The sequence below is a fragment of the Carassius gibelio genome, chromosome A13 (assembly GCF_023724105.1).
Source record: "Carassius gibelio isolate Cgi1373 ecotype wild population from Czech Republic chromosome A13, carGib1.2-hapl.c, whole genome shotgun sequence".
In the NCBI taxonomy this organism is placed as follows: domain Eukaryota; kingdom Metazoa; phylum Chordata; class Actinopteri; order Cypriniformes; family Cyprinidae; genus Carassius; species Carassius gibelio.
In genome coordinates, this window is record NC_068383.1 from 13,747,804 (window position 1) to 13,772,737 (window position 24,934).

At 35.5% G+C, this 24,934-nt stretch overlaps 2 protein-coding genes and 1 pseudogene across 2 annotated transcripts; 1 reads left to right on the forward strand and 2 right to left on the reverse strand.

The window, feature by feature from the left end:
* Nucleotides 1-36: 36 nt before the first annotated feature.
* On the reverse strand, nucleotides 37-7,646 carry LOC128026217 (disintegrin and metalloproteinase domain-containing protein 8). The gene is made up of 25 exons (XM_052613078.1): nucleotides 7,479-7,646; nucleotides 7,252-7,364; nucleotides 7,083-7,156; nucleotides 6,897-6,975; nucleotides 6,732-6,808; nucleotides 6,314-6,497; nucleotides 5,842-5,907; nucleotides 5,683-5,751; nucleotides 5,406-5,575; nucleotides 5,148-5,229; nucleotides 4,878-5,011; nucleotides 4,564-4,741; nucleotides 3,824-3,913; nucleotides 3,508-3,703; nucleotides 3,185-3,251; nucleotides 2,916-3,084; nucleotides 2,705-2,782; nucleotides 2,398-2,482; nucleotides 2,180-2,297; nucleotides 1,901-2,084; nucleotides 1,755-1,790; nucleotides 1,600-1,656; nucleotides 1,204-1,275; nucleotides 1,018-1,086; nucleotides 37-854 (listed from the first exon to the last, which is right to left on the reverse strand). Exons 1-25 carry the CDS (start codon nucleotides 7,528-7,530, stop codon nucleotides 810-812), a joined length of 2,544 nt encoding a protein of 847 aa, XP_052469038.1. The 5' UTR covers nucleotides 7,531-7,646; the 3' UTR covers nucleotides 37-809.
* Nucleotides 7,647-8,877: 1,231 nt separating this feature from the next.
* On the forward strand, nucleotides 8,878-10,937 carry LOC128026596 (zinc finger protein 511-like; annotated as a pseudogene).
* Nucleotides 10,938-11,822: 885 nt separating this feature from the next.
* On the reverse strand, nucleotides 11,823-14,509 carry LOC128026220 (homeobox protein MSH-C-like). Its single transcript, XM_052613084.1, has 2 exons — nucleotides 13,939-14,509; nucleotides 11,823-13,405 (listed from the first exon to the last, which is right to left on the reverse strand). The coding sequence occupies exons 1-2, from the start codon at nucleotides 14,345-14,347 to the stop codon at nucleotides 12,990-12,992; spliced, it is 825 nt and encodes a 274-aa protein (XP_052469044.1). The 5' UTR covers nucleotides 14,348-14,509; the 3' UTR covers nucleotides 11,823-12,989.
* Nucleotides 14,510-24,934: the final 10,425 nt, after the last annotated feature.

Sequence of the window (24,934 nt, forward strand, 5' to 3'; positions counted from 1 at the left end):
GATTTCAAATGTTTGGAAACAAACCAAATAAACTGATTAAAAGAGTAATGTGAAAAACTTTATTATAGTACAAAAACATTCTCATATTTAAAGAGTAAAATCAGACCAGCTGAGATCATTGCACGTTTGGATTTTAAATATTAGCTGGGCAAAAAACAGCGAATGTTCGCCTTTGTCTGAGTGCAAAAACCACAAGTATCACAAGAGGGGAAAAAAAAACTTATAAATAAGGAAAAATGCGAACTTAAGCAAATCACTAAAGTAAGGACAGATTATGTTTCAGAAAGGGTATATGACACAAGACTTTACCCTCTTGTAATTTCATAGGGGAAATAACAAGGAATTCTACATAAAATAATGAAAAAATAAAGTCCCAATTACAAGATATAAAATTGCAAACACAGAACAGCTGCAGAAACAGGACTGAATGCACCATAATGCACTGGGGAAAAACATTATATATCAGAGACCCTTAGGCAGCAATGTGAAGGAGAAACTCTAGACTTGCATAGTGACACAATCTGAACTGACTGTAAACAGTGGCAAATCATTATTTTTAAATAGAAAGAAAAAGAAAGCCAAAATACAATAAAAGAGATTACAAATAAGACGTACCAACAGTGTAAAGCGATTTCGACAGTACACATTTTTCATTCAATTTTACCATTTCCCTAACTTCATTTTATTATTCAGAGAGATTTTACAAAAAACATCAATCTTCATTCAGCTCGTAAACTGAGGCCCATGTTTTGTATACCAAGGTCCTTCTGAAGCTCCCAATGATTCAGAGAAACTCATATTTTTCCAGATCATCTTGGCCTGACGGGAGGTTTCAGTGCAACTTTCTGGATTACCTACAGTGAACGTAAAAGAGCTTTTAAAATACTGACATTCATTTATACAGCTTGAATAAATAAATAAATCAGCATTAACAATCCAATTTTTCGGATTATTGAAAGTGCTTTTTATAGTTTAAATGTGAACTGCTAAATGAAAAGCAGAAAAACATTACAACACCTGAGGTGGAATGAATGCTGGCTGCATCCCAGTGGGTTTCACAGGAGGCACTGGAGGTGCTTTTGACTCCTATCAGAACAAAACAAAGAGCGGTTAATAGTATTGAACTCTCTTTGTGTCAGTAGGATGGGGAGCTATTTTTTTATTTAATTATTCAAACGTAAATGTTGAAAAATGGCCTCTTACAGGTTTATATGCCAGTGGTGGTAATGGTCTTGATGGAGGAAGAGGTTTCGTTGGTGGAGGTAGAGGTTTTACCTGAAACAAAGTTTTAGACATGACCTAATGCTCTTTAGTCTCACTGCATTTTCACATCATCTGTTTTATGTTACATCTGTAAAGAGCTTAAAGTCAATAAAAGTAACCAATATTACTGGATAATACTTAATTATCCAGTAGAGTTCAGAAGTTTTGGGTGGGTACATTTTGTAGTCTCTTATACTTAACATAGGCTTCATTTATTTAATAAAAAATACAGCAAAAAAAAAAACAAAAATATTATGAATATTATTAAAATGTAAAACAACTTAATGACCCCAAACTTTTGAATGGTAGTTAAAATTGAGACAATCCGGGCCTCACCTGAACAGGATGAATGTTTTTGGAAATACCAGGAGGTGGGATGGAAGGTTTCTCAAACTAATAAAATAGGGACGTACATTTTCATTTTTATTAAAACAATTTTAGCCTAGAATATTTGTAAATAATTACATGCATTTGTAGAGAAGATAAACTACCTGTTCTGTCCTAGTTTGTAGTGCAGTCTTTGGAGGCTGTGCATAATAAGAAATAAGTGATAGAAAGATGATGAATTTCATCCTAAAATGGACTTTTTGTTAGCAAAAATTAAACTGGGCTTTCAAGGCTAAATGAAAGACTTTACCAATGGTGCTTGTCTAGAGGGCATAGCTCTAGAATAGAGAGGTTTGCAGGCCAGAGCAGTGGACGACTCCAGGAAAGTTGGTTGACTTATGCGTGGTTGTGTGCATCTGGGGCTGTTCTTTGCACTTCCTGGTTGGAATGCAGGGTTACACTGGCCTGAGGAAGTGTGGATGTCCTTCAAAGACCTTTTAGAACAGAATGTCCTTCATTAATAGAACAATAATTGAAATTATAACAGAAATTGATAGTTCATGATTGTCATTTGCATAACCGATCCTACCTTTTCTTTCTAAATTCTTTTATTTTGTTCTTGTGACAGACCAGTGCACCAATAATAATGATCAATCCAAGAACGACTACAGACACAGTCACACCAATTATGACAGATTCTTTTCTCACTGTAAAGGCACATGTGACATGGTACAGAATTAGATTTGTTCAGTCAATGATTGAATTTCATGGAGTAGTACAGATATGGTAAGGATGTAATTGGTTTACTTTTTTGAAGCTCTGAGAATTTAACATCACAGTAGGGTGGTGCCCATCCTGGATCACAGTGACATTTCCTCTCGTGGTTACACACCTTTAAAATAGAAGTCAGAAATATGATTACATGTGTTTATGCTTTTATATGATCTGTCTCTAAGGCAAATTCAAAATGGATCTGAATGACTAAATGGAAATATTGAATGACTTTTACAGCATCACAGAATGACAAACACTGCATGCAATAATGCTTTTTTTAATAAAAAAATAGAAACATAAAAGAAATGGGAAAATAGAAATAAAAAAATAAATCACACACCCCACGATTGTTGCATTTATCAGAGCAGTTCTCAGAGCCGTATATGCTAATGTTTTGACAAAGGTTGTTGTAACACACCTGTTGATTGAAAAAAAATCAAATAATAATAATAACATATATATAAATATATAAATATATATATACTAACTAATTAACGGTTTCATACACATTGTATTTTGTGCAAGGAAATATACATTCATTATTCACTTGCCTTATTAATGCCACATTTGGTGCCTGCTGGAACCATCCCTAAGTCATCTGTGGGTGAGGTATCTACAGCCTTATAGCAGGTTCTTGACTGAATAGTTACAAAAGATTTTCTATTGGTTATGGGATATTCATTCCCACCATAACAGAATATTTTCCCACACATCATGTGCCTGTAGGATTCAGAATAATGTTGTGCCATTAGAAAATAATGTACAAAATAATACTATTTTTAGTCTTCAGCCATCAAAGAAAAGTTAAGTTAACACTTACTCAACACTCTTTGAGGTTCTGTCAATAACATTATATTGAAAGCAACTGTCAACATCCACTTCAGCATCTAAACATGTAAAAGATTGATTTTATATAAAATTATATATTATATAATATAAAATATTCATATATATATATATATATATATATATATATATATATATATATATATTGTTATAATTTTCCTCAATTTCTATATGAAACTTTATTTTACAAAAAAAATTAATAATAATAATTGAACAAAAAAAAAAACTGTAAGGCTTTGTGCTAAATTGTAAAAACATCAAAGAGCATCCAAAGAAATGGCTCAGTGGGAATAGTACCTGATCCCCACAACATCTTGCAGTGTTCCTTATGTGTTGGACATTGTCCATTATAACAGTAGCCCTGATTATAATTGCAAGGGAGTCCATTCATCTTATATTCATCTTCCGGACAGAAGGCTGACACTCCTGTACAGTACTCATCCAAATCACAGTCATGAGTACTCTTTCTGCACAGGCTATTGGGCTGTTTCAGCTACAAGGGAGGATTAACAAAACAAATTAAGACAATAATCTACTTTTACATGTATTTACAGTCCAATAACAACTTTAATATGATCTTCCTGTGGAGCCTGGTGGGAAGCTTTGTGGATACCTGGCAATTGTGGCAGCACTCTCCATGTGCACAATGGGCACCTTCTGTAAGTCGACAGGTGGTGGCATTGCAGCAGGGATTGTTACATTCCTAAAATAAAAATAAAAAATTATTGTGGTAAAAAAAAAAAAAAAAAAAAATTTTTCCAGAATACACTAGCATTAAAAAGTTTGGGGGAAGTATTCTGGCATGCAACCAATGTTTTGTTTTTGAAAAACTATAATTAGGATCAGTAAGATTTTTTTTTTAAAGAAACTGATTGTTTTTTTCAGCAAGGAAACATTAAATTGATCAAAAGTGAAGAAACAATAAAGACATAACTTTCTATTCATCAAAGAATACTGAAAAACTTATCACATTTTCCAAAAAAATAATTTGATTGATTGATAATAATAAGAATTTTTTTTAGCAGTAAATCAGTATAGTAGAATGATTTCTCAAGGATCATTGAGAAACTATGAAAATTCATCTTTGCCATCAAAGGAATAAATTACATTTTATAACATAATAAAATAGCAAACTTATTTTAAATTGTAATTATGGTTATTTTAAATTGAAATATTTCGCAACAAATTATAATAATATTTCAGTATAGTATTGTTTTTATTGTATTCTTACAGACCCCAAAACTTTTAACGATAGTGGATAAATAGTCAAATACACAGGTCTATTCTCAGGTCTATTCATATATTAACTGACAAACCAAAATTGTGTTAATTTTATAAAACAACATGTCACACCTCAACAGTTCCACAGTCACACTCCTCGTCTTTTTCAACAAAAGCGTTTCCACAAACTGGGCCTCCATATATTTCACCATCATTTGGCATGTCTAGTAAACAGCTGGTGTCATATCTCTGCAAAAACGCTTTTAAGGATGATTGACTGCAAGTACTGAAGGAATCAGGGTAAACATACCTGTTGGAAAATATATATTTTTTTAATTATGGTCTGTGAAAACAGTAAACCACAAAAAAAAACATTTCATAGCTGCCTATCTCTTGTGCCATTACATAAATGCATTCAAATCAAAAGTATTTTCAATTAGCCTCACCCAATGGTGTCGGACATAACACAGCCCTTGTCAGAGGAGCATCCACAGTTTGGATTATCATGTGACATACCCAGATTATGTCCCATTTCATGGGCAATGGTAGAAGCCAGTGCAATGGGATTTTTATTATGGTCCTTTGTAAAGAAGAAAACATCTTATGTCATTAACATCATGCACCACATCCAAAGCTTTCTTTAAAAAATTAGGAAAGTACTATGCCGTTTCTTAATCTGTTCATTTACATATATAAACATATGCTCATAATTATACCTCATTCACAGCACCAGAGGATGGAGAGCACATAGCATACATTGTGGCCAACCCAACTGTAGATCCTTCAAAATCTACAGCACTGATTAAAAAGAGAGAGAGAATTTAAGGCATTAAAGGAATTTTTGTTGTTCAGTACTATTTAAAAAAATAAAAAGAAAAGTTTTAAAGCTTTCAGTAATACACAGTGTTTAGTTTGAGTTAAAATGTGGCATTCAAAGCACAGAAACTGATTAAGATGAGCAGTCAGTGACTCACGTGATAAAATGGGCATTGTCATGTTTCTTCCTCTTGAGCAGGCTATCCTGACGCCATTGTAAAAATCGTTCCAGAGTGAGATTTGGCATACTGTGGACATCAATCAAGTCTCTTTGAGACCAAACCTCGAGTCCAACCAACCTGACACGTATGTTTAATGGCCGGTAAAGCTGAACATGAGCAAAATAATATCTATAAACATTATTTTGAAAATCATATTGTAATCACCATGCATAACCTGTTAATTATTTAAGAACAGTTGAAAGTTGTATGATACCTTGTCCACGTGATTTGCAACCAACATCATTCTTTCTTGAATCTTTTTAAAACTTCCAAACTTGTTGTACTGAAGAAAAACGTGTAGATATATTTTAACAGTATAAACACAACACATCAGGATAAGATATTTTTTCCATTAAACCAAATTCATACATACCTCCGTATGATCAACAACCAAAACCATCTCAACAATCCGCTGTCCGTCTCTGGGGGCCTTGTCTTTCTGAAGATTATAAATTGAAGTAAAGATATTGTCATAAAGCTGTTAATGGTAAACACATCATAAAGAGGCTTTTGAGGTAAAAATTAAACATGCTGCATAATAATGAAATAGGTAGAAAGTAGAAATGTTGGAAACAAACTCTAAATATATGGTTAAATATATGACACTAAATATATGTCTCATATAATAAGCTTCAATTAAACAAGAGATTAAGAGATGTTACTTGCTTTAATATGTCATTAATTAACTGCAATGTTTTGCAGTATGGACATTGCTTTAACATAGTCACCTCAAACTACTTTTCACTGTAATATATCTCCTGTAAAGCTGCTTTGAAACAATATGTATTCTAAAAAGGACTATACAAATAAACATGAACTGAAATGAATCATTAGAATATCATTACCATATTTGTGCCTTTATACAGCCCACTAGACTTTGGAGCAAGGTTATAGACTGTGTCATTGATGTATCCAAAGGCCCCTTGCTTGGTCCTTAAATGCTCTTGCTTATAAATAGCATGGTCACCATCCAAAGACTCTTCTAGGGGCTCAATCAAGTAAACTTGATTTTTGACCCTCAGAAACCCTCTGAAGGATGAAGAAGATACAATATTTAAAAGATGGAGAAGTGGAGGAGGGAAAAGTGGAGGAAATATTTGCGGGCCATTTAGTAAACATTGGACACTATCCAAATAAACTTATTAAAGGCACAATCTAAAAAGTAATTGAACTGAAATATATTTTAACTGTACACAAAGCAGACTCAGTGTGTATGTATATATATTCATTTAACATTCAATCATGCCTGTAAAATGTTCTTACTCCATTCCAGAGCAAAGTCCAACACTGACTGAAGAGTCTTCAAAATCATGGACGTGTCCCTGATAGTAGCAATGATCCTGAATTCAAGAATGGAATGTGCACAGTTAACTAGTATTATATTCATTCACATTCACAGAAATAAGCTATTTTACTGTTTAAACATACAATACTGTCTGAAGACTTTGTCTCTGAAATCCCATCCTCTGTATAATGTGAGAGGGTGTAATCTTTTCCTAAAAGCTCCCTGTTGAATAAAATTTTTTTTTGGCTTGGTATGAATACAAGGCCTCCACATATTGTTTAGACTTAGAGCATAAATTGTTATGCATTTCTATATAGTCACATTCTCACCTATTTTTGTGCAAAGAAATTGTGAAGTTCCTCCCATCTACAGCCAAATCATATTCAAGTTGTTCAGGATATGTCTAAACGGGTGAAAGCAAGCACGCATGAATAAAAAGTCAAATGCAGCATCCCAAAAGATTACAATAATGTTTCGATTAACAAAACTAAACTGGACCTTCAGAGAAGGGGCGCTCCTCTTCGCTCGCTCGTTCAGTGCCTGAGGTCGGAGTCGGATCACATCATAGCGCATCACATGAGGCAAAGCTGGACTCGCTGCCTCAAGACTCTCTAAAGCAACAGTGAATAAACAAATCAGTATGTGTAATCAGTAAATTAAAATCACATCACCCACTGTGACATGATTCGCGTTGTAAAATGATTCTCATAATTCTTGGCGCTCACCCCATGTATAAACAAACGAAAGCAGTGAAATAAATAATCCAGTGTAACGCATGGTTCACTCGCTCCGGGACTCGTGGGCTTCTGTGGGAACTCGGCTACTTGAAAGTAAAGCTCCGCCTCGGTTATCCGGTATATTAGCATGAAGAGACCACGACCTCCTCCTCCGGTAACAGCAACAAACCAGTCACTAACTGAGTCACATACAGCAGTAAATGTGTCAGGATTTTTTCGAGACACAAAAAATAAATAAACCTTTTGTATTGTATTTTTATAAGCGAGTTTTCTAGGCTATATACATCACAGAATGGTAGCTTGTAGTTTTTGTATCTTTTCAACTTTTCAACTGTAACCGAAGTGAATATGCTTGTGTAATTCTGTTCAAATTAATGCCTCAAAACCTCACAGAATCCACTGCTAGTAAGATAAGATGGGGAGAGATACACCCCTAAGTAGAATGTGCATTTACTTTTAAACTAACATATTAAGAAAGTTTAGCCTCTACAGGATGATGAGGCTGTGATATTAAGGGAAATTGTAAGGGTGTCTTAGAACAAAATGTAAAATTATTCATAGAGGCCCACAACCAGGGTAAGATGTCACCTTGCGTGGGGCAAGAAACCTGTGCTAAACCTTCGCAGAATGTATAAATTACTTTTGATATAATTCCATTTTATTTTATAGATAGATAACTTTTTAAGTGACATTAATATGAAAATGCTAAATTAACTATTCTATTTAAATGGTGTTTTGACAATTTAGTTAAATAGTTAAATAACCAATAACAGAAACAATAAAAAAAAGAGTAAAAGAGATCATCTGAAGGCTAAATTTATTCTATGACTTGCATCTGAATATATATATATATATATATATATAGATATATATTAAGATATATATTAAAAAATCTAATTTTAATTGAGCATGCCATATGGTGCATATCTTAACCCTATTTTTGTGCCACTTTCCAAACACAAATTATGTCATCTCCTGGAAGATGATGTCATTGAGGAACTAGGTTTTGTTCGTTATTACAAAACGGATATTACAAAAAAATAAAAAATAAATATTAATAATAATATAATTTGAGGACACAGAAAAAAAATACATGAAAAGATTACCATTGAAAACAACATATACCAGATAAAATGCAGGCTTGTTTTAATATTTTGATTAGAAAAAAAAGGAAACTAAAAGAATCACTTGGAATATCAGTTATTAATGATGCATTAATATCGCCAAAGACACGAAGCACTAATAATGAAACAATAAAAAAAAAACAGTTGTTCACTTGATTGTGATTATCGCGTAAGAGAATATCATTTCAAATGTTAGTTTGTTGTCAGTAATATTTTAACCAGTATATCAATATATTAATATTAATGTGTGACAAGATGGTTGGATGGATGAAAAGCATAACTGGATTAATGACTCTGCTGACATCCTGTGGTTATATTCTGCAGGTGCAGTTTTGACAGTTTTGCTTTTAGTTTCTTAGACTTTTTTCTTCTTATTTACAGTGTAGCCACTGTCTTTTAGACTTATATAAAAGGCCATAAAACAAACATCTTTTTCATTAGATTATACTTTGTTTTGTACCAAAACTAAATAACACGTTTCTAATGCAATCGTGCTCCCTGCGTTCCCTCATCTGGCTTTAGTTTGAGGGCTTTTGTTTTGACACGGAATCGCAAACGGGTTATACATGGAGCATGTTGATAATGCTGCAGCCTGGTTTAAAACTATTGAGGTCTACGAAAGGTCTAATTGAAAATAGGGAATCCGAGTGGCATTATTTACAACAAATTGTTTTGGATTCAGATTAGATTTTAGTATTATTAATGAGTAATGTCACTGTAGGTCAAGTGCTGGAGAACCTAGACCAAATTTACTGATGACCTCACTTGGATGAGTGGTGAAAACATTTTGAGCAACATCCTCTTAATGTGCCTCTAATTTCTCAACCCTCTTCCCAGTATCTCTGAGGTCATGTCACACTGTTGGATGCAGGCAGTTATTTGACATGTTGGAAGGGTATGAATACAGCTACAATTCATTACATCTAAATGTGTGTTCCAACTGCAAGCGCTCATTTCCATTAAACCGACTGCTGAAGATGCACATCTTGGAGTGGCATGACTCCCTTTTCCAGATCATGGCGGAGAAACAATGCATGGTAATTAGTAATTGTAATAGATGTTATAGGAGTGCAGTGAGTAAAATTGGACATGTTGCTGTTACTGGTTGTAAGAGGTTGTGTGATCACTTTCAGTGGTATTTGTAGGACTATATGCATACTAGATTTAGTTTTATTTTACACAGTTTAATTAAGTTGTTAAGAATTGCAGTGTCAGTCCAGGCAGTCTTTCATGAATTATTTGGGTATTTGCTTGCCATATAGGAATAGCAGCTATAAAAACTATTGAACGATAGAACAAAAACAGTTTTTCATAGTGCATGCTAACCACTTATACATCTGATGTTTTTATATTACTTTCTCAGTGGAAATACTGCATAAACTATATTATACATTTGCACAAAAGTGTATACATCAAATTAAATGAGAGCAAAGATCTTTTTTTATGTAGCGAAATGCTGCCACCTACTGGTTTCAACGGAAAGTTGCGTCAAATGCAGTGCGTGTTTTGTAGTAGCTTGAAACATTGAAACACTGAATTTAATGGCATATAAATACCTGAAACAAAAAATTTATGAATATACATTTCCTCCTCCAAAAATACTCTGTTTAAACAAGCAAATATTTTTTTCAGCTTTGTTAATTTCTATATATTTATTTATTTATTTGTTTTTTGCTGATTGTGTCTTGTTAATATTGATTTTCAGTATGAGTTTTTTGTGTAAGGATGTGGACTGAGATTCAAAACAAGCAAAGAGAGGAAAGATCATCTTATCAGAACACATGGCTATCCTGCAGATTTCAGATCTGACAAAGCCAAAATGAGCAGAAGGTTTGATAGTCATTTTGATTATAGAATTTCTACTTTTTCTTTCATTATCTAGTAATTTCAATATTTCAGCTAAACAGCATTATATAATTACCTTTATTGCTATTTGATCACTAAAGTTTTTTTTTTTTTAATCATAATCTTATGCAAATCAATAGAAAACAAGAAAAAAAAAACCCCAACAGAAGGATGCACATACAGGAGGTCTCTGAAACAACAACCATTCAACAAGAAAGTGAGTCAATGGACTTCTCCTTGACCCCAGAGTCAGAAAGCACAAAGACTGTAGAAACCGAAGCAATGCAGGCAGCTAATCTAAAGACACAATATTCATGTGGGTGGATTCATGGTCATAGATAGATTCATATAAATGTTTGATTAAGTTTCATATCTGATGACTCAATGATCAGAACTATGTGTTGATTATTATCTTTCCTCCAGAGTTACATCATCCATTTGCTTTGGTCAAGGCTCAGTCAGAGGAAGGAAGAAGTAGGCCAAAGTTTTTATCGAATGCAAACAATTTATGACGTTAAACATTTGTCTCAGCAGAGCAGGATTTTTGTAATAAATTAATAAAACTTATGATAGCAATCTTTAAAAAGATGTATTCTATATGGTTGAGATTAATAATCAGATGTAAAACTGTTCACTTGGTTGTGGCGAGAAGTTTGAAAGTCTAATGTCAAGGAAAATATATTAAAATATATTCAATATTTAACTCTTTAAATATGTATTACATGTTCCAATAAATGTAAGCTTTTCGATATCTAAAGTGACTTTCAACTAATGCCACAAACATCTCGCTGGATGTTCCATACACAAATCCATGTAATGATGGCGTGTGAAACTCACGAAAGAACTAATAGTAAAAAAAAAAAAAAAAAACGAAGACGCGTTGCAACTGTGTTCTTCAGTCGGTTTCACGGAAATTTGAATTTTATAACACTAATTAGGCTACCGTGGTTACCTGAAGGGCTAATACCTGGAATGTACTTCAGGATCATGTATTTTTATTTTGGTATTGAATGTTCAACGTAAAAACGTCTAACCTTTTTATATTAATTATGTTTTATTTTGATTCTTATTGTAATATTTTTATTTCTTAATAGTTTATTTATAATTACTAGCATCTTCGCGTTTCTAGGAAATTATTGTTACCTTTCAGCGAATTTAATAGCTATATGCTAGCCTATGGAACAGTTGTTACAAATCTCATAAGCGAGTTGCATAGCGCATTGATTTTTATTTTTCTTCACATTTTGGTTCAAGTAAGATATCAAATAAGCCTAGAAAAAAAGTCTAGGGGATTATTTAATTAAAACTTTGTATTTTTGAATTTATAAATAACGACATTGTACACGTCAGTCTCCATGAGATTTATTTTTTTATGAAAAGTTTATTTTTCTAATTTGTATATACATATAAAATATACAATAATTTACAGAAGATAAATGTAAACACAGTGCATAAATATCAGCAATCCAATTTGTAATTTATTCAAAAAAGGGAATGCAAAATCTGTAATATAGGCCCTGTATTTACAATAATACAAATCTAGACATTAATCTTTCAAACTAGCATACATGTAGGTAGTCTACTGAAGGGATTATGGCTAAACAGGCGAAAAATCAATAAACGGGCCAAAAAAATCCTCCGGATCCAACAGCATGTAAAACTTGCGGAAGGAAAAGTTTAGAAAAAGTAGCCTATGGTATAATGGACGATGCTGGTTGTCTCTGCATCTAGATCCTCTTCAGTAAAGACCAACAGAATAACAAATCACGTATTTCAACATAAACCGGGTAACCTGTCAAATGAATAATAATTAAAAGACGTAGAGGTAGCCTATAGCGGACATATTGGCTGTGTAGGCTACATTTAGCAAATCATATTTATCTTTGTAATATGCTACAAATATTTGGTTTGCGTGGAAATACACTTAGCCTATTCATTTTAAAAAGGCTCACACTTCGCCTACTATCCATTTAAGCCTGAATTTGGCTATTGGAAAGTAGCAATGTCATAAGACATAGTTGAATTTTTTTTTTTTTTACTGTAAAAATTCTGCTGGCATTCGCAACAAGCTCTTCAAGTTAGAAAACCCTTAGTAATAATTATACGGTAATTTCTTGAATCCAACAGCTTTGTTGGAACTGGCGCAGAAGTATCCATGTCAGGGCACATGAGGTGTTTCTCGCACATCACGCGCATCAGCAAATGATGCTGATCTAGACACCTGCCAGTTTGGCTGTGCCCTCAGTAGAAATAATCTCTTGGAAATTAATTTTCTTGGACATTAAGACAATTAGCCACATAGCGGGTTATGTATAGCCTACTACTTATAAAGCCTTCAATATTCAGGGAAGATTCATTGCACTTTTAAAGCCAATTTGGGGACTCTCACATTATGTATAAACTGTGTAGATCACAAGAATAATTTATTTTAAATTGGAGTAGAGTTCTTTAAAGAAAGTTTATTTTCTATGACTTCACTCGTCCTGTGACTGACAGAACCGCAGCAGCCGCTACAGACGGTGACTCCTGATTAAGACAAATAATACATTCCGTAGGTTACTGGCCCTCCGAAAAGTCCTGGGACTGGTAACGCAGGTCTAGGAAAGGAACTGGACGGTCCGTAGAGGGGTGGAGATCCAACGTGTGTCCCGAATGGGAACGGAAAGGCGAACGCAGGTAATAATGGCTTGGTTGCAAGTTTCAGTTTCTCAAGCTCGGCCTCTTGTAGTCTTTTTGCCTTCGCTCGTCTGTTTTGAAACCAGATTTTAACTTGAGTCTCGGTGAGGTTGAGTGAATTGGAAAATTCCGCTCTCTCTGCAATAGAAAGATACTGTTTTTGACGAAATTTTCTCTCCAAAGCGAGCAGCTGCGAGGTGGTGAACGGGGTCCGCGGTTTTCGGTTGTTCTTGTGCTTTCTGAGGGGACATGGAGGTGGACTTGAGTGCCCTGCGAACAAATAATTCAATTAAACGTTATCATAAGGAATTATGTTATAGTTATATTACATTAATAATTATATTACATTCCATTGACAGTTCCCTTTTTCTGCCGAAGCTACACGTTTATTTTCAGCTTTATGAGGATATATTAGGATGTGGAAAATCACTTAATCTTAACATACAGAAACGGAAATATAGGCTAGATAGCCTGTTTTTCATTCAGAATTTATTTCTGTTTGATTTAAATCAGATTGATCCACTAAACTGTCTTAATTCAACTGGTATACATTTTTCTTTGCAGAAGTGTCCCACTGGTCAATTATTCCACTCTTAGATAACATTAAGCTCTTCCTCAACACATAGGCTAAATTCTTTAAATTTTTATACAAAAATTAAATTTCAAATCCAAATGAGCTTGATTAAATATATTCTTCATGTTAATCGATTCCCAGGGTATTTATTAGTGATTTTTGCATGTTTAGTAATTGTCAAGCATCATCATGCCACATTATTGACAGGTTTCCCTGCTGAGCCACTCACTTGGTGGAGAAGTGTACGAGGGAGTCTGAAACCATCCGGACTGTGCCTTGTCATCCAGTTCTTCCATGTCTCCGCTCTTGCAGTCGGATATGTTGGAGACGTTCTCCACTGGGATCTTTCGATCTGCGTAAAGAGCCATGGGCGAGAGCCTCAGCCGCTCATCTCCGCCGGATGTCGGAGATTTAATACCAGATTCAGATGACGTGTATAAAGTCCGCCTGCTTGTTCTGTCTGATATTAAAGATTCCACACTGAACGGAAGACACAGCGCCTTGCCTTTACATCCTTTGACAGTCGCTTTATCGTTGCTTTGAGCCTCCTCTTTGTCCACACTTTTGCGTTCCTGTTGTTTTCCTTCTAGTGAGAGTGGCCCTTGAAATGAATTCATCATGGACGATAGAGGGGCCATACAATAAGATCATGTGAGTCGTCCTGAATTGTACTCGTCCAGTAGTGCCTTTCCCGTCTGCCGTCGCGCGATCGCGGCGCTTGCCTCGCTCTCCTCGAGGAGCGCACTCGCAGCTATAAACTTCCAAAAGTTCTCTTTTTCCCTGCCGCCCTCCAATCGGCTTGACATTTCACCCACATGACTTTCCGCGTGCTAGTCCTGATTGGTCAAGCCAGTTTCTTTGAGACGTCACAATGATTTTGAAAGAAATGTTGCACGGTTAATCATACTTGTCTTGCCGAGGTGGTTTATTGATTGCTCTGGGGGCTCCAGTCTTGGAGGCATGGAGCCATTTGAGAAGTTTTGTTGCAATTAACCAGAGGGGATGTCTGTATAGCGGGCCTCCTTTTTACTCATTAACTGAACTCTTATTGAAAACATACAGCGAAACAAACCACTTCCTTGGCCTCTTCGTCCACGATTTCTGCAAGCTTTCTTTATAAAAATGCTGTAAAGTGGAGATAGTGGAAAACGTTTTTATAATGCATGTGGGATATAATTTTGAGGGGTTTTATTGAATGCGTGCCTATAGCCTAGTAAAATTAAGACTAGTGATAATAGTCTTTTTTTCGAGATAAAATGTTTTATTGCATTTTAAGTCGATTTTTAAATATATAAATTATATTTATTTATATATTATATTATTTATATAAGTATTTATATATAAATTGCTTAATGTCTGCTTTGACATAAAAACAAATCCCTGTGTTCGATGGAAAAAACAACAGCTTTTTTTCCGTAAAACTGTCACCCGAAAAAATGATGTGACTGAATTGACGATGATTTTGTCACGCTGCATTACAGCAATTTAAAGCTTGTCTTGGCCCTTTAAGACTGCAGAAAGCCTCTATTGAGGCGCAACTGGCAACCCCTCACCGAAAGTCAAAGCATTTCATAACGCAGACAAGCCCTGTTTTGGAAGGCGCCAGTCTCGGCAAGATCAAAAAGGAAGCTACCTCAGGGAGAATATGCAACAGTTAACTCCACTTAACCAATTGTCCTAGAAGAGTTTAATGTCAAGGCAATAGCCAGAGGGCAATCAGTTCCCACAGACAGCGCGCAACACTCAGTTAACTGTTGCCTCACTACATGTCTCCTTTGGAGCTTTGAAGCTTGATCATTTTTATTATTAGAGCATGTTTGTTTTGCGGATTTTTGTGAAAATATAAAAGTGGAAATAAGGCAGCAGACCATTAAACCATTAAAGTTTCTACCCTACTTTTAAAATGGATTTAGGCCTTTGTGCCATCAAGATAAATGAACTAAAATGAATCAGCATTTTAAGCATTATAAATGTTGTTTTAATATTTAAGCAATTGTTAAGCACACAGTTTTAAAATCATACTATAAAATACGTTCAGGTTTTTAATTTATAAAACTGGAATGTTTGGTTTTAATAACTATAGCGAAACCAAGTAGAATTGAAATATTCAGCTATAGCTGTGACATTATAAAAAAAGAAAGAAAAAGAAAAAGGTTAGTAGCCCAAACCAGTATTAGAAGCTATTACTATTTTTGTCTGTTTACCTGGACAGTTGACCCACAACATTAGGTCATCTGTCATTAGCCAGATCCATTTTAGAACCATATGATTCATCAGTCAAAACTGCTGTTTGGCATTGATTCTGATTCAAACCAATGATACAGTGTCATGTTTGATATTTTAAAATTAGACTGGTGCAGTCTATTAAATAGGATTTTTAAGTAATATTTGTTAGACAGTTTGTTAAGAATAAAGCCAAATGCCTTTTTTTATTTGTTAATAGGTCTTGTAAAATATTTGTTGTTTTGGACTTCCTGTGTCATACATGTCTTTCAATCCAACAGCATCAGCGAACTGCTTTTTCTGCTGATCCACAGTGCCTGCTCTCAGTAAGGTGGTTTTTCAGCGAAATCCTTGGTGAATGTAATTGCTAGGCCCATGTAACCTCCTCCCATGAGAATACCACTCCAAGTGTTCTTCAAAACCAATGCACATATTGAAACATTTACTAAGGAAGTGGTTCTCTGATTTATTACAACGCAAAATACTGTAAGTAGTGTGTCTATGTGCTACTCATTACCCCAGAATGGCAGAAGCTAACATGGTTAAGATGTGAAAGATACCAAACAACTTTTCTATTTATATAAACGTGTACATTTAAGACTATTATACCCTTGGACTCTGTACCGACATATAACTAGAATATTTTCATATCTGATATGGAGATTCTCAAAATCAAGTGATTTTAAAAGCCGTTTTACAATTATTGCCCCTTTAAAGTGAGATTTTTTGTTGTTGTTGTATGCAAAATGATTAATTAAAGAGCACATATTTGGCTTACTGCTGAATTAATTCAGTAGAGTTGACATGTTCTTGGCATTTACGTGGCATTAATGTGAGACATGATATATTTACATTTTGACACTACAATTGTACAAGTGGACTGTTAAATGCTTCTGAAGATATATATATATATACACATGTAAGATGAATATGTAATTTTCATGGTATTACCAGGATTAAAGCCAGACTTAAGTTACTGTTGAAAGTGCCACAATGTCCTTATTATTTGTTAAAACCCCATGCTTTTCATATTCTTAGAGCCAATGTCAAAGTTGATATGTTAAAAGACCACATCAAGATTTCTATCTGAGGACATTGCTGTTGCCTTTTGCTTCTATTTAACCATTCAGTCATTTCCTTTGCCGTCATCTCAGGACATTATTTCATCTTTGGGGAATTCAATGTCATGCGTAACTTTCCTCCAGTCTCCCTTGACTCTCAACCTTTTTTTTATTGAATAATTAATTTTTCCTGTTACTCTTCTTGAGGTTAGTATAATTGCTTGAAATGTAAACACCCAATGTTATTCTTTGGGAATCCCTCATGCACAGAGGACTAACATAAACAGTATTGTACTGCTTAAGAGCAATTGTTCCATTGGCAGAGCAATAGTCAAGTCATGAGTTCAAAGTTTTGCAAAGATCTGATTTTTGATGGAATGTTTGTCTATGTCCAAGGGGGGTTACATAGATTTCTCATGCATCCTTAGCTTTGATTCTCATGTTTAAAAAAATAAAGCCAAGCGGAATTCTATGCTGATTGCTTAGAGACTCTTGTGGTTGGAAAATGCATCTTTTCGAAGGGAGAATTGTTGGGAAAAGTTGTGTCAGTTATAGAGTGATACATTTTTGTTTGCTCCTAGTTCACTGGACATAAGCAAATGTAAGTGTGCATAGTTGCATAGTTAAATAAATATTCCAGATTTACATGACACCGAATGTCTTTTTAATGCCAATTTAAACTAATGGTTCAGAATTATGCCAGTATCTATGATGCAATAGTATTCATACACAAATCTGTGATGCATGTTCTAGATAAACTGGCATTGTGTTGTCTCAGCTGACATTAATAGTTCAAGAAGTTTCATACTATCTCCAGCCGTGCTGACATGCTGTTCGTTGAGCCAATCACAGATGTGTGGTTATGCCATATTACAGAGAGGCAACTACCTCCTCACATCTCATCCTAGCATGTTAGTGTCTTTCTGATATGTGCCTCATTTCTATTTGGACCATGAAAACCTTTGAGAAAGCAATACTTCTAAGCATCTAAAATCTCAGACATCTTCACAGATTTCCATCTTCATAACCAAGTCTATGCTTTTCTATAGTCTCCACTAAAAATGGACCGTCTACAAACATTAAATCTTGTGGCTTATCCATACAGATTGTATTGGCATCATGTTATGATAATCATAGGCTTTTGGACGATCAAAGAAAATCCTTGAAGAGGTTTAAAAGGGCACAAGTAACCATTTTAAATGAGATCAGTGTTTTCGAATACTCTAAGGCACAGAACTTGAACTTTTGGCTTCAAGGTTTTTGTTTTTTTAATCAGATCTTGTTCTGTGGATAATACTTTGGCTTGTCAAGATCAGTTTACATACGCACATTACAGTAGTCCAATTTTGAGCGTTTTCATCTCTGTATCAAGCAGGGTCTTAGTAGGGTTCAGTCTCTCTATGGCTGTTCTTAAAATTGGCTGCTTTTCAGACTTTTGCACATATTAGGTTCTTGCTCAAGATGTAAGTATTTAAAATATTATTTTATTTTTCATTCCGTATGTCCCTGTCATTTAGTGGTAGGAGGTTATTGATTGCAAATGATTTAAGCCTGTCAAATCAGCATAATTATGCAGGAAAATATTCAAAATATTAAATATCTGTCTTATTCTCATTCACATTTTTAAACGTATGCCTTTTTTTTTATCCCCCTCAAAGTATAATCTCACCATGTTTGGCTTTAAAGTTCCAAAGTGGTGCCCTGTTTCAGAGATTTCCGCCTTTGACTCCAGAAGACATTTCTGTCACAGCGTGGAGTCAAGTAAACTATGTCAGAAGTCATTATAGACCTTAAAAGCAGATCAGTCCTTCAAGGTCGCCATGGAGTAGGATGGACATTTTCACAGTGTGACTGAAAGTTGGCTGATCCAGAGCAAAGATTCAAAACCTAAGAGGCTTGAATGCAAACGAGTATGTTGTAGAGCAATTGCACTAATTATAGCTCTTTAAAAATTTTGAGTATCCATTTAAAGGATAAAGAGCACTTTGAAAAGTCAATTTAAGATGAAGTTGTTGCCACAAGGAACGTTAACTGACTGCTCGCATAAAAATCCAGCAAGTGGCATCAAGCTCCAACAGGATTACATCTGAGCATTGTTCCCAGGTTTTATAGAGACAGCTAGAACCTTAAACTCTTGTCAGAAGCACAAAGGGACACAGTTATAGCCCTCTGTGAAATGGTGGCCGAGAGGAAGTGTTGATGTGACAGAAGTAGGCAGAGCGCAATGGCTGTATGCCACTGAGAAAAAATGAAAACTATCATTAACATCTCACAGTCAGGACTTTGCCAAGTCTGAGGAGAATTACCTCTTGGATAATGATTATTGCTGTATCAGTGACAGAAAACAAGAGCACTAACTGAATTCCAAGCCTCCAAAAAGTGTTATTTAAATGTTATCAAAAATCTATGTCGCTCTACACTGAGGTGTCTTTTACCGTTTCATTGTATTATTTTTTGTTGCCTCTTTCTTATTATGATTTTTCTAGTCACAAATATGTATATATATATATATATATATATATATATATATATATTTTTTTTTTTTTTTTTTTTTTTTTTTTATCAAGTTTGTTGTTTTACCTGAGAGTGTGTAGGTCACATTAATAATCTTGAGAAATGCCATCTTAACAACAAAATGCATATGTCTTTGCATATGTTTTTTGTGACACGTAAGCATTAATATGCCTTTAAAATAAAGGTTGTTGTCTGTGAATAATGCTGTATTGTTTGTTAAACAGTATATAATTTTTTGTTGCATAATATAAGCGGGTCATAGGCCTGGGTCGAGTTTCTGTAGTCTTTCTTAAATTTCTGACCGGCGTTCTCTTTGCCGTCTTTTTAAACTAGAACCCAATGGGTTGTTGCAAGTGAAACATGGTGGAGGTCAGGCCTCATAAATGCTTAACTGCCCCAAAAGGGAAACTGCTTTGGCAAGTTGGGCTTGTGTTTATATCCATGCGCATAGGGTTTCCTTAAGATTTTTTGCTCTGCCCAGAGGGGGCACTTAAAACAGAGGCCTCGGGTGACACGGATAAGTAGAAAGTATCTTGACCTTTTATTTGACTTAACAACAGCTTGACCTGACCCAATCAATTTAGGCTAACATCATGGCCCCAATCCTAAAGCCATTTGACTTCCCCACAGAAAAATCTTGCCTGCTTTAACTCAACTGTCGCACTCATGTTTTTGAACAATTATAAGGATAAGCCGCCCATGAACTGCTGAGCATCCCAGCTGAGAGACTGAACACACCATAGAGCCATGAACCTTTTAATGCAGCCGTCCCTTTCTGTCATTTTATATAAACTGATACAAATTACTGGTCATGGACTGTTAAGTGCAAATGAACAAGAAATGTACAATAAAAATATATGGTATTTTATTGAAAATATCACAAATACCAACCTGAAACACAACTGAAACATCAATTAAAGCAGCATAAATAAACTCTTTTGGGGACAGTATTTAACTATTTTACTTGTTAGCTGGCTACATTTTTTTTTAATGAGAGACAATATGAATTTGTATATGGGTCAATCTTTTGATGCATTCTTTTTTCTCCATAAGGTTTTATTATATTTTAAAGGGTTAAAATTAAAAAAAATAAATTAAATAAATTAATTGCAAACATTCTCTTTTTTGTGGATCAAGTCTAAAATTTCTGCCTTTAATTTATCTTGAGAGACTATTTGGGGGATGATTGCAAAACTGTCAATGTGGTATAACCATAAATCTTTGTACCAAATAATTTATCTTATTTAAAAAAAAATTGAAATTCTCAATAAAACACCAGATCAGCTAGTTTTGCATAATCTTACATTAGTACTATTTAATTAAAGGGATGGTTCACCCAAAAATGAAAATTACCCCATGATTTACTCACCCTTGAGCCATAGGTTTATATGACATTCTTCTTTCAGATGAACACAATCAGAGTTATATTAAAAAACATCCTGGCTTTTCCAAGATTTATAATGGCAGTGGTTGGTACCCCAAAAAGTCCAAAAATTTTTATCAATCCATTATAAAAGAAGTCTACACGGCTCTGGGGGGTTAATAAATGCCTTCTGAAGTGACGCAATTCATTAGTGTAAGAAAAATATCAATATTTATCAATATCAAACTTTATAAACCTTAATCTCTAACTTGCTAACTGTTGTATTTGCGTTCCCGAGAGAGTCCAGCAGATGACATAGGACGTAAGCAAACGTGGTGATGAAGGCGGAGGGGACGAACAGAGCAGGTGACGAGAGAGCAAAACAAAACACTGGTCACGTAGTAGTACAAAACAAGGATTTGTAAAGAAAAATGTCAGAGGATTTCAATATAAGCCAAGAGGACACTGATTTTCCTTTGCTGTAAACAAAACTTGTTTCTCACAAGACTAGCATATTCTCACCGGAGTTTACGCTAGGTGGATAAAATATTTAATATATCTCATTCTTTGGTAGTTACACCATTTGACATTTTCATGTACATTCAGTCTTAACTTTTGTAAAAAAATGTTACATGTCCTTTTTAATTACATAAAATCAACATAAACACGCTATGTACATTTTTAAATACCTGATGCATGCTTCCATAACAAGTTTTTAAAAGATTTTTGCATTTCTCATCTTGCCAACCCCTTCTTGTCACTGACCCATATTTTAAGATATTTGTTTTTTAATCAAACCTTTTTTTAATGAAGTTAGGGATTCTCTCATCACTTCCTCACTCTCATGTTGTTTATACCCCTGTAGGACCTTCAGATTTTTTGGGATATGTCCCGATGTCTTTTTCCACACAGTGTTGTTCAAAATATCTTATTTTGTGTTCCACAAAGGAAAGAAAGTCATACAGGTTTGGAACAACATAAGGGTGAGTAAATGATGACAGAATTTTAATTTTTGGATGAACTGTCCCTTTAATGAGAGAATAATTTTGTGCAAGTAGATTTTGAGAAAATGAGATGAGGTTTTGCAGTGTCATTTTCATGTCAGGATCATTTATAAAGCATGCTGCAAGGGAATTGCCTAAACGTTCCAGTTTATCAAGTTTAATTGCATGACCTGACAGACTAAGTATATATTTTTTTCATTTAGTTGCATTACTTTCTCCTTTTCTCTTCTACTTCAGGGGAAATTTAATATCCATTACACTAAAAAGCAAATAACACTTAAGATGCACGACAAAGATGACGGCAGACAATTGAGGCAATTTTTCTGGACTTTAGCTGTGGATTAAAGCCAAAATTTTTTGGGGAAAGCAAAGGACAATAAGCGTGGTCACATGGTTTTGACTGTTGGGATGAGAAACTAATTGTGGCCATTTTGTGGTTTAGTGAGGAACCAAATAATGTGACCATGAGTTCGAATGCTCCATCCACTCTCACTCTGTGCGCAAAATCTCTCCGTATGAATCAATGAGTTAGGTTTTCACAGAAGTGTGAATAATCCATTTTTGGTTCTTCAGCCCAACTTTGATTGAGGCCTGACAGAAAACCAGCACTTAATGTTCCTCAGAGCACATATACCTCAGCAGAGATGTGTTTTTGCTTCAAAGGAGGCTGTTCTTGTGCAGACCTTACTTATCAACCACTCTGAAAGCATTGGTCTGCATGTCACTGTTACTTCTGTGTATTTAATGACCTGTTTGTCATTAGCATTATTGCAAATTAATTCCTGATTCTTTGTGGCAGATATGCTGGTTCTTGTTTATAATTAGAAGCTCAGATGTTTACAGTCAAAAACAGACAAGAAATGAAGTCATAGTCAGCATATTGTAGCATCATCCCACTTTACTTATAAAGAAACCCAGAAACCAAACTGTTTTTAAGTCCTACAAACAAAGATCAAAACTAAACAAGAGCCATCTATCAAGAGCACTTTTCTGACATGAGACTGATTTAACTGCTTACATGTATTAAGCACTTGAGACTGAGAGAATGTTTCAAGCAGGGAGATTTCAGAGGCCAGGGAATGCAGGCACCGCAGTGAGGCTCTTTAACAGGTACTCACATGATTTAAAGGGTTTACTGCGATTACGAGTGAGACAGGGCCTGAACAAATAAGTCAGGCTGATTGTCCTGAGATTACAATTTCCAAGTCCTCCCATGAAACCCAGAACAAAAGGGAGGGAGGAGAGCAAAGAGGCCCTCTGAATAAACAAGCCTTAAATTCTCACTGAATCTGAGCTGTGCCACATTTATGAACACTTCAAGCCCCGCGCTCTCATCGGTGCTGTACGCACAGAGAGATTCCTGGTGGTGACCGTAAAAACATAGAAATGAGAGCAAAATGTTTATTTTACACTTAGCGGAGGCTTGTGTTTTTATGTTGCCTCTTTTGAAATGCAGACTGTGGGTTGGAGGGGTGGAAAAAGAGGGAGGGGGTTGAAAGGATGAAAGCTTTGTTGTGCTTGGGTTTAATGAGCTGGAAAATACAATTGCACTTTTCTGACTGTGAAAATTGCTTTGAGAGCATCATAAATTAGCTGCCGGGAGATACTTCAGTTGACAATGCTTTGTGTAATTCTTGCACATGGCTCTCTATGTGTCAGGCGGTGTCTTCAGAGGGATTCAGCCGAAAGAACGCAAGGGGATCTGGGACCTAAATGCCTGGACAGTCAACTGCTTTTGTTCCCTTGAAGTCTTTCAGATGAGATTTTCCAAAGTGGTATACAGTGGAAGTCTAGTTAAACCCTTTGGTGGGTTTATTTGGAGACTATGCTGCATTCAACAAGTTCAGCCAAAAATGGAAATTCTGTCATTGTTTACTCACCCTCATGTCGTTCTCTCTCTCTCTCTTTCTCTCTCCAACTGTTTTTGTCCATATAATTGAAACAGCATTTCTCAAAATATATTTTTTTGAAAGCCACACAAGTTTGGAATCATTTGAGCGCGAGTAAATGATGACAGATTTTTTGTCATATTGGAGTGCACTGTCCCTTTAAGACCAATTTTTCATTATTCAAGCCTCTGAAAGATAGTGTTCCAAACAATGAAAGATGGAACCTTGCATAAAACCGAGGCTTGTGGTCGAATGTTCTCAGTCATGGTCCATATTCTTTCACACAGTACATTTCTGGGGCCTCAACCACAGCACAGCAGAGCCGTCCATCGCCTGCAGGCCTGCATATCTCTGCATTCTAATGCGTTGGTCCCGCTGGGTTTTTAACTTTTGCTCTGTGTAATTGATGGCTTCCACACTCCGGCTGAGTTCCTCGCCCCTCACCCTGGCGATTGTTGGTATATTTCTGCGGTTTGGGCTCTCAGGTCTGTTATTGTTCTCACAAATAGAAGTGCAAGAGGGGGTTGGGGGAGTTCCGAAGAAGTGCCCCCTGATATTTAGTCAACTCCGAAGGGCACTTTTCATTCTCCCTTTGCAAGCTTGGCACATGCCTTCTGTTACTAAGTGGCTTTGCATTGAAAGACTCCAAAGCTTCTATTCTTCGGCCCACTAGGTGCCCAGACTTACAGCTCTGGCAGCTGCTGGGCCCTCCAAAAGACTCTATAGAGTACTCTCTGCAGGTGTGCTCTCCTGCCAGAGCAATTTCCAATCAAAGGCCCTTTTCAGCCCACTCAATGGGAAGCTGACTTCGTATGTGCCACTGCTCCAGAGTAGCATTCACAATGGATGCCTTCTCTAAACAACATTGCTCATATGGAGCACTGCCATTCTGCATTTTTCCCTCCGGTTTTTCTGTCTGCGATCAGAGCCAACGGCTGGCGTGGGTTCCTTTTTTCGGGATAGAAGACGAGCAGCTTTTTCCCCCTGCAATTATCAAACGAGTTGTTACACATTACTCATAAGGTGTGGCTCTCCCCTCCTCTCCCTCTCAAAGGCCTCCTCTGTTTTTCTGAAGAAACTGCTGGCAAGCTCAGACATCTATTCATTTGGCTACTTGAGTGTAATTGCCCAGCTCTTTGAAGCCTGTGAGAGGCGAGTGATTTCGCCCCTG